The sequence below is a fragment of the Colobus angolensis genome, unplaced genomic scaffold (genome assembly GCF_000951035.1).
Source record: "Colobus angolensis palliatus isolate OR3802 unplaced genomic scaffold, Cang.pa_1.0 Scaffold219, whole genome shotgun sequence".
In the NCBI taxonomy this organism is placed as follows: domain Eukaryota; kingdom Metazoa; phylum Chordata; class Mammalia; order Primates; family Cercopithecidae; genus Colobus; species Colobus angolensis.
The window spans coordinates 394,460-404,870 of record NW_012115366.1 but is presented as its reverse complement, the minus strand read 5'-3'; the positions used below and the strand labels follow the sequence as shown (position 1 = coordinate 404,870).

General features: G+C 50.9%; 1 protein-coding gene across 1 annotated transcript in view; it reads right to left on the bottom strand.

Annotated features, from left to right (window-relative positions):
* Positions 1-10,405, bottom strand: part of ADRA1D (adrenoceptor alpha 1D) — a 27,865-nt gene extending 17,460 nt beyond the window's left edge. The window contains exon 1 of the mRNA XM_011943277.1: positions 9,559-10,405. Within this exon, the coding sequence (XP_011798667.1) occupies positions 9,559-10,345 (787 nt within the window). The 5' untranslated portion in view covers positions 10,346-10,405. The remainder of the gene's footprint in view (positions 1-9,558) is intronic.
* Between the last annotated feature and the right edge of the window lie 6 nt (positions 10,406-10,411).

Below are 10,411 nucleotides of genomic sequence, written 5' to 3'. Positions count from 1 at the left end.
AAATAAAATAAAGCAGCTACTAATCTTTAAAAAAAAAAGATTAAGAGAGTAAGTAGCAAAGAATATGAAAGACTACAGCACTAAGTGGGGGAAGGCTGAGGACAAAGGGGTCCACGTGATTGAGGGAGAATATTTAAGAAAGCTCTGGACATGTTGATGTGCTGTGTGTGTGGACAGGAGACAGGTGGGAGACAAAGACGGTTGAGGAGTAACTGAAAGAGTAAGGCTCCTTAGAAAGGAAAAAGGGTTGAGAGAGAGTCAGAGCTCATAGAGAATCTGCAGGACTTTTGGGGAGACCCTGAGGGCTACATCGAGGCAGCAGCCTGACTATGGAAAGTGTGACTTTTCTCCAGCAAGTGCTCAGCTAGACCTTGGTTTGCACTAGTTTGCTACAATTTCAGAAATGCTGTGATCTCTCTTTGGAATATTTACACCATGAAAATAGGCAGACGCTATAAATCAGCCTCCATCTCAGAGCCAATTGTTAAAAATTTACCAGGACATCATAGGGAGGAATGGTGTAATTCAGGATCTGGGGCTTACAGAATTAGGAGGAAGTGAGGGAATTAAAGACGGCAAGAGAGGATGAGGCGACAGATCATGCGAGCTGGCTAAGGAAGGGATGCGTAATCGACTGGGAGGCAAGGTGAGGGCAGGGAGTTGAAGGCCTGGTCAAGGCTGGAGTTGATAAGCAGGTGTAATGGGAGCCAAGCAGGGAGGACAGGAGCAGATGGACTCAGGAGGAAGAGCTTCACTGAGAATTCTGGGGGAGGGAGATTAAAATGGGCACACGGACCAGGGCATAGGCCTTGGAGGAGGGGAGGAGGGGAAGGTCACTGTAGTCTCAAGGCCAGAGTGTCATCATGAGTCATCCTCAGTACAGTGGAGTCACACTGACGACCAGGGTAGGGGTGGGAGTGGGGAGAAAACAGTGTGATTCCGACGCCCAGATCTTTAATGAATGGAGCAGGGTGATCAACAGTTCGTCGGATGTTTGGAACAAACATAGCAGGAGCTGGGCAGAGGACAAGATCTTCAGGGGAGGCGGAGGAGGAATATATGCCCAAGGACAGAAGCCCCCAACAGTGTTGTGTTTTTCTTCTACCAAAAATAAAATGTATTTCCTAGATCTGTCCATTGAATCAGTGACCAACTCAGTATCAATGAACAGCTCAGACAGTCATCTTCCATTTAAAGAGACTAGGGCTCTTTAGAGAAATGGCTAATTCCAGGTCTAGGGCAGAAAAAAATGCAAGCTGAACCTGAAGCATCTTATCAGACCAGAAAGTAAAGAAGAGCTCAAGATGCTCCAGGTTCTGCCAAAGATCTCAGAAGCCAACTGGAAGGAGTACCCGCTGGCCAAGCCCAAAACAATGATGTCTGTGATGTGCTGGAACAGCAAAGATGTCTAAAAATAATGACATTACCATGGTACTAAAACAGTCTCAGTGGTCACGTCTGGAAAGAATGCTAGAGAACTGACTCTTCCTCTGATAAATAAAGAGGAATATTGAACATCTTCCCTGCCTTTGCTGTACAGATTCTATTTAAACCAAACAGTTAGTGGTGAAATCATTTTAGAATGGTAGTGAATAAATGCAGAAGGAATGACAGGATTAGAACATCCCTACTTCAAGCACCAGTGATATAACGGGTCCAGGCCATGGTCAATGGCTGCCAAAACCAGCGGGTGAAAGGCTGATGGGTCACTTTGTAATGGACAGAGCAGGCTGACAGCACATGAACTCTGGTCAATCTTGACATCACAAAAGAGAAGAATTCTTGCCAGACCAAACCTGCACCCAGGAAGTATAGGGAACAGAGGGACATGTTAAATGGCACTGTGGAGATGCAAACTCCAGACTGTGGGATACACCTGGGGACAATCTGGTTTCTTCACTGAATAAATGGAAAGAAAAAAAGGCAGTGGAGGCTTACCAAGTAAAGAAACCTAGTAGGCAAATCGACCACATGTGATGTGTGCTCCTTCTGTGTATTCTGCTTCAAACCAACCAACCAAAAATTTACGAGGCAGACAGCAACATTTCAACACTAAGTAGATATTTGATGATATTAAATGATTTTATTTTATGTTTTATAATGAATTGTGGCCTTTTTTTTACAGTTATTATCTTCTAGAACTATACATTGAAGGATTTACAGATGAAGGGATACTGTATCTGGATGTTCTTCAAAATAATCTACAGTGGCTGGGCACAGTGGCTCATGCCTGTGATCCCAGCACTTTGGGAGGCCAAAGCGGGTGGATCACCTGAGGTCAGGAGTTAGATGTCAGCCTGGCCAACATGGTGAAACCCCATCTCTACTAAAAATACAAAAGTTAGCTGGGCATGGTGGTGCACGCCTATAATCCCAGCTACCTGGGAGGTTGAGGCAGGAGAATCACTTGAATCCAGGAGGCGAAGGTTGCAGTAGCTGAGATTGCTCCACTGCACTCCATACTGGGAGACAGAGAGACTCCATCTCAAAAAACAAAACAAAACAAAACAAATCCAAAATAATCTGGAGTGACGGGAAAGTGGGTGAGGATGGAAAGAATTGAGGTTAGCTTTGGGTTGAAGCTGGGTCACAGGTACACGGGGGTTCATTATACTAACAGGGGTTCTTTCTACCAGTGTATCTGTTTGAAACTTTTCATGATAAAAACATGAAAAAACCCCAACCCTAGCTCATTGTTTACTCATAATAATCACCCAATAAATATTAACTGTTCTGTTAAAGTTTTTTTTAGGTCACAAAAATGGGGAATCACCCCCAACCCATGACAGATAAGAAGAGTTGTCTTTAAATAGAGGGCTGTTATGCTAAGTGAAATAAGCCAGTCACAGAAGGAGCAATACTGCATGATTCCACTTATATGGGAGTCTCTAAAATACTCAAATTCATAGACTCAAAGAGCGGGATGGTGGTTTCCAGGGAAGAAAGGGGGCCAGGAAATTGGGAATTGCTATTCAATGGGCATAAGGTTTCAGTATGGCAAGATAGATAAGTTCTAGGGATCTGATATACAACACTGTGCTGTAGTTAATGATATGATATTTACACTTAAAAGTGTGTTAAAAGGGTAGTTTTCATGCTACATGCTCTTGCCACAATAAAAGAAAATTAAAATAATAAATAAATGGAGGGCTGTGCTTTGCCACCCAGATCCTTGGCATGGCAGGATGGGAACAGAACATGGGTTCTACCGTTTCCTTCTTCTGCACACATTTACTGAGCACCTATTATGTGCCAGGTGCCACAAAAGCACAGACAGGAGATGTAATGCCAGCCCTTTCTTCAGGCTTTTGGGCCAGGAGACAATGATGCCATTACTGAGGACCTACCACAAAGGACCCCCTCGCCTCTCCCCTTCATCCACAGACCCCCGCACAGCCTCAGGCAGCCTGTGGAGATGAGTCCTTTAGCACCTGGCCGACTCTCAGACATATTCATAATCCACTCTCCACACGGGGCCACCAAAGTATGCCTTCCAGCTTGGACACCAATCACTAAGCATGGCTCACAGTCTCCCTCCTGCCTCTTCCTGCCTTCTCTCTAGCTGTAACGAAGGCATAACATGTAGACAGTTAAATTTAGAAAGCATGTGTATCCGAAGCACACAGCCTGATGGCCTTGTATATGCATGCACCAATGTCATCACTGCCCAGGTCAAGGTATGGAGCTGTCCCAGCCCTTCAGAAAGTTTTCTAGCATTCTCTTCCAGTTAGTACACTCACTGCACACACACAGGTGGGTAACCACTATCCTGGATTTTATCACCATTGATAAGTTTCCCCTGTTTTTGAACTTCATCTACACAGAATCATAAGGTGTGTACACTTTTAGTTTCACATCTGGCTTATTTTGCCCGGTGTAAACATCCATGAAATTCATCCATGTGTGCATCAGTAGTTTGCTATTTTTCCTTGTACAGTGGTCCAGTCTATGAATACACGATTTATTTATCCATTCTCCTGCAGCTGGCAACTGGCCTCATCTCTTGACCCCTCTTCTCATAGGCTACACATTTTAGGTCTCCCAAACCACATAGCAACCCAGCAATCCTGCTTGCTACTCCTGTGCCTACATATGCGTAGTTCCCTTTGCCCTCACACTTCATGATACATATCTGAATATTGACAATTACAGTGCATTGTGATAAAAGTTCATGCATTGTTTCAGGAGTACATGGGACATCTAAGTCTGGGGGTGGTGATGGACACAGTCACTGTCACAGAGCACAGACTGACAAGATAGGAGAGAGGCTCAGGTGTGGCTCACGGATGGCTGGAGTGGGACATTGGCTGGGCTGTCCTGGGACTTCTGATATCAGAGCCTCTGCCCAGCTTGTATGCCTTGAGGTGCATTTGAAGGGGGGCCCTTTGCTCTGAGTCTCTGGGCTGCTTTGAGTGGATGGCATTTGGAGGGCGGAGGTCAGTGATGCTCGGTGACCTGCCCAACAGGAGAGAGCTGGGATTGAAGGCCTGGGGTCTGTGAGTGGTCACTAGGAATGACTGGGGTGGGGCTGGTGTGTGTGTGTATTTGTGTGTGTATGTAGGTCTCGGCAGACAGTCCACCTCTGGGCATGCCTGGGGGACGCTTGCCAGGCAGCCCAAAGCCAAACGCAGTGAGATGCTGCTGCCATGAAAACAGGCAGGAGGCACACGGCCTCTGGAGGCTCCTGGGAGAGGAGGAAGCTTTTCTGCAGGTGGCTGCTTGCCTGGGGCAGGGTTTCCCCAGCCCCTCCGGTACCCCTCACACCCACAGGGAGGATAATCTGCATTCTACACCAAACAACTGGCCTAGACCTGTAGGGGATTCTCGCACGAAGTGTCTCGGCGCAGAGGCTGCAGAGGCTTTTATCAGGGACTTTTCCAACCGGCCTACCTGTCCCAAAGACGCAGCCCCGCCCCAGCCACGCCCCCTCTCTCTGGGTCCTCCCTGGAAGCCCGCAAGCAGCAGGCTCTCACTGCGGCCCCTCCCACACTCACTCTGCAAGTCTGGGCTCCTTAGGGCATCCGGCTGAAGGATCCCATTGAGGAGGGCAGATTTAGACAATTCCCTGTGATTTTCCATGGCACCCAGCCCTGCACCAGCTTGCTGCGGTGAGGGTAGGGGATTGTACCTGGCATGGGCGGGGCTGCCAAGAGCGCCTCCTCCACAGGCCCCAGGGATTGGTGTCCCTACGTTCCATCTCCAAAGCAGAGCACCTCTGACTGAAAGTGGAGCACCTCTGACTGAAAGTGGAGCATCTCTGACTGAAAGCGGAGCATTACTAGCTATCCCCCCGGTCACAGGCAGGAACAGGACTGTCGTGGGTCACTATGCACGGAGCAGATGGCTCAACTGGACATCACCATGGAACGCGGCAGGAGGGTGCCCTCCCCTCTCTCTAGGCGAGGGGAGTTCTACATGCACCTCCGCACCCCCCGCACCAGCAGCTTCCTGGGGGTCCCAGAGGAGCCGGTGCTGCCCTCCCTGGCCTTGCTCCCTGAAATCGCAGCATCGGGGCACTTGAGGTCTAAGGTGCTCGTTGACCCTCTGCCTGCCTTGGGGACATGCCCTGCAGTTTGTCCTCACAGGGAAAGTGGGGCAGTTGGAAGTGTGGGGGATGATCCCCAGCTACTCTCTGGGATTCTCTGGATTTTAGGTGCCACATCTGTGTCCCAGTCTCTCCCAGCCAGTGACTTGGGTCCTTAGATGCCCCCACTGTTCAGGACAGCCTGCCTGTGGTGCTGCCTCTCTGGCCTGACCACAGCATTCCAGGTTTACAGGTAACAGCCCATGGTTCACAGTGCCAATGTTCTTCTGGGACTCCAGGCCCTTCCCTGAGGCTCTTGATGCCCTCCAGGCCACTGTGGCTGCTGCTACCACCTGGCTTCGTGTGCGGAAGTGTGAGTGAGGGCACCCCAGGTCTGCTGCGGCCCTACTGGGTGCCTTTACTTCCAGGGCCTATGTGGGCCCATTTCTTGCTGGCATACACATTGTTTCTCAATCTCTCCGTCTCTGGTGCTGTCACAGCTGGTGTGGTGATCAGAACGTGGGAGAAGGCAGGTACCACCTCAACAGCCATCCTGCTCCTCCTGGCTGCCTCTTTTTCTACCTCCTTTGGGTCTTTCAGCATCAATGCTCTCCGAAGCTCTGTCCTGAGATCCTTTCTTCTCTTCTCTCCCCTCCTCTTTCTGGGAGACTGCACCCCATGCTCCTGCAACCATCCCAATCTTTGATCCCTGCATCCAAGTTTCCAATGTTCTCTATCCCCTACCACATACCTGGTATCTCCATACCAACAAATGCCAGCCCCTGGGGGTCCACATTTCCCCCAAAAGTTGCTGCTCCGTGTTCCCTGTTCCTTTAAAGGTGTATCCCTCCTCCCAGGCCTGGGCCTCATGCTGGGGATGTCAGGACCTCCTGGCCTCCTCTCCTTCCTGCACAACCTCAGACCCCTCCTGCTCCAAATGAGCTCTGCCCTCCCTCTCTGCTGCTTCTGCCCTCTAAGCCATACTGGGGCAGATTGTAATATTTTGTTTCCTTGTTTGGCCTCTGTCCTGTTTGCTCATCATTGCCAGATTCAACTCAATTCAGCTCTACCAGTGTCCCTGGGCTCTGCTCTGAGGCACTCGGAAAGGTGCCCTGAGAAGCCTGGTGCAGCACAGACCATTAGGAAGGAGGAGGTAGGGCCTCCTCCACCCCCCAATTCCCTACATCATATGTGAGGCACAGCAGAAATGTAAGGATTGAGAAAGAGCTGTGCGTGCCAGCAAGGAGCAAAGGTCATGGAAACTAAGGGATGACTTCCTGGAAGAGGGAGTCATGTGATGTGGACCTCAAAGAAAACAGTGGCCTTTTGCAGTGTTGACTGGAACAAGGAAGAGGTAGAAAAACCTAACATTCAGCAGGATCAACGCACTGTGGAATACTCTCAAATGTACTGCTGTGAAAATGGCCCAGCATGGATAAATCTCAGCCACATAATGTTGGGTGAAATGGCACATTGAAGAATGATGATATGCATGGCATGATGCCATTCATATAAATCTCAAAGACACACAAAACAATATATTATTATGGATACAGATGTTTGTAGCAAGAGTATAAACATCTGTATAAGAGTGATAAACTCCAGATTTATCTCTGGGGAGGCAGGGAGAGAAAGAGGAAGGGACAGGAGGAGGGGATCTAGTTATGCTTGTTCTATTTATTTGGAAAGAGAGAGGAAGGGGTCTAAGGCAAATATGGCCAAATATTAACATCTGTTCAATATACGTGATTACATTATGTATTCTTGGATTATGTGGATTCTTGTGTTATTGTTTTCTCCTCATTTGTGCATTAAACTAAAATTTTAAAGGAAGTTAAAAGGAAAAAAACCCAGGGAACTGGCATTCTACACAGGTTGGGCATTCCCTACAGGAGCCCAGTGTGAACCAAGGGACAGGGGTTGAATGAGGGTACCCAGAAGCCTGTGCAAGGCTGGAGCAGGGGTTGGGGCGATGGGCCTAGGGGATGGGCTTGGATGTCTAAAGGGGTGGGCACCAACTTTCTCCTCCCTGCTTACTTACCTCCTTCTCTTAGTGTGTTGCTTAGGTTCGGCTGCTTGCCCCATCCCTGCAACAACCTTTGGCTGGATGATTTTCAAGGGTTACTTATTCATTCCTTACCCTGTATCGAGTATCCACTACAAAAGCTACAGTTCCATGATGGCCCTATAGATAGGCATTATTACCATCACCTCTTCTCTATTTTATAGATAAAAAAGCAAGCAGAGAGGGGTTAAGGGATTTGCCCACGGTTACACAGCTAGCAGGAGAGAGGCAGAGCTGGGATTGGCGCCAGAGCCTGTAGTCCCCACTGCTGTGCTCTCTATTGCTCCCCACATACCAGGCACCATGCTGAGTGCCGTGGACTCAGTGATGACCCAGGTGACACCGCCCTGCCCTCACACAGCTTCTGGGCCAGTTCCAGAAATACACCAAGCAGCACACAGATGTAATTACAACCGATGATCTAGTGAAGGAAGAGAACCTTGTGTTTCAAGGGAGAAAACAAGGACACGACTGAGGGTCAAGGGTCCAAGAAGGTCCCTCTGAAGAGGGAACATTTAAGACCTAAAGGATAGAGTTGGCCAGGAGGGATTGGGAAGGGCAGTGAAGACAGAGAGAACAGCAAGTGCAAAGGCCTGAGGACAGGCATGGGGTCCGGCAAGAAACCCGGAAAGGGTCAGAGGGGTGGAACCCAGAGCAGAGGGAAGCGGCAAGGCCATGAGGGCAGAGGGGGAGAGTGCAGAGAGGGAGACAGCTCTCATTTGAGATCTCCATTGTAGGAAGGGGGACCACATGTCTGCACGGCCCCAGTTCTAGCCTGTGGTCCTGGTATAAATATTCATAGTGTCCTATTTTGGTTTGGACAACAACGCATTTGAAGGTCACCCTCTCATAGGTGATAATAGAGAGTTTGGATTTTGTTCTCAGGACAGTGGGAAAGCACTGAGGGCTTTTAATAGGAGAGTGACAAATCTAATTTATAATATATAAAGTTCACTGTGGCTGCAGTGTGGAAAGGGCTTTTGGGGGCACAGGAAGGAGGCCATTGTCTCTTTCCTGACTCAGCCTGGCAGTGTGGAAGGGTCCAGGCCTGGGAAAGGCAGAGAAGGCCCAGCTTGGGCCTACAGAGGTTGCAGCCATGGGTGGATCTGACTCCCGGCAAATTCGTCCCCAGAGATGCTCTTACCCCTCTACTCCTTGCACTGGTCCAGCCTCCAGTCCCCGACCCGGGGCTTCCAAGAGAGGCCGCAAGGGGTAGGAGGCGGCCTCTGAAAACCGCTGCCCACCTCCCAGGACTGCAGGGCAGCTTGTGAAAGAAGCAGGAAAGTTCCCCGGAAGAGCTCAAGGACTCAGTAAGCTCAACAAATAATGATTAACAATATGAACTTTCTGTTTGATAATTTATCCCTATCCCTGCGTTTCTCATCGCTACACAACCTCCTTCCTTTCCAAGAAGGGATTTCAGAAATGAGAGCCCAGGGCACTCAGAAACACAGCTGGGGAGGGTCTCAAAATGGGGCCAGCTTCCAAACTGAATGAGTGCTGGGGAAAAGCGGGTGGCTTCCGGCATCTGCTAGTGTACCTGTTGACTGGCCAGGGCTTGCTGCCCATGAATGAACACATGTAGGCCCACCCACTCTGTGCACCCACCTCCCGGGAGGGGGATCTGTAGGGGGACACATACACTGCCGACCACATATGGGCAGATGCCCGCCCAGATTTTCACAGACGTTTTATTTTTAGAGGGGCCAGCAGCATAAGCTCAAGGCTTGGAAGAGAAGAAGGGAAGGACAGAAAAGTTAGAAGCCTGTGAAACAAACCTGGCGAGGATGAAGACCCTCTCCTTGGCACTCCACAAAATGGTGCATGCACACCTGCCTCTTAGGAGATTCAGGACTTGCTAAGCCAGCCTTCCAGGTTCAGGTGGGGGTCGCCCAAGTCTGGGTGCCACGAGGACACCGCCATAGGCTCAAGGAGAACAGGAGGGGCCGGTGGGAGAGGGGTCACTCACCGAGCGGCAGGACAAAGAAGAAAGGGAACCAGCAGAGCACGAAGACGCCCACGACGATGGCCAGCGTCTTGGCCGCTTTCTTTTCACGGGAGAACTTGAGCAGGCGCACGGAGAGCGAGCTGCGGAAGGTGTGGCCCTTGGCACTGCGCATGCCGTGCGCCCCGTCGGCGCCCGTGGCCGCGCCGCGACAGTGGATGCGCAGCACCACCTCAGAGGCCTTGCCTCGCTCACGCTTGACGCCCGCCTCGAGGCTGCGCGTGGTGCTGCGCGCGACCACGTACACGCGGCAATACATGACCACGATGACCGCCATGGGCAGGTAGAAGGAGCACACGGAGGAGAAGACAGCGTAGCCCGCCTCCTCGGTGATACCGCAGAAGCGCTCGTCAGGGGGCACAGGCTCCTTCCAGCCCAGCAGGGGCCCTACGGACACCACCAGGGCTACCACCCAAAGCAGCGCCAGGATGGCGGCCGCCTTGCGCTCGGTCATGATGGCTGGGTACTTGAGTGAGTGGCGCACGCCCACGTACCGGTCCACGGAGATGGTGCAGAGGCTGAGGATGGAGGCCGTGCAGCACAGCACATCCACGGCGGCCCACACGTCGCAGAAGGCCCGGCCAAAGGCCCAGAAGCCCAGAACCTCCATGGTGGCCGAGAAGGGCAGCACCGTGGCACTCAGCAGCAGGTCGGCCACGGCCAGGTTCACGATGAAATAGTTGGTGACAGTCTGCAGGTGTCGGTTGCAGGCCACTGAGAGGATGACAAGCAAGTTACCTGCCACGGCCATAAGGATGAAGGCTGCCAGGAAGACGCCCACGCCCACGCCCTGCGCGCTCACCACCAGTCCCCCGAC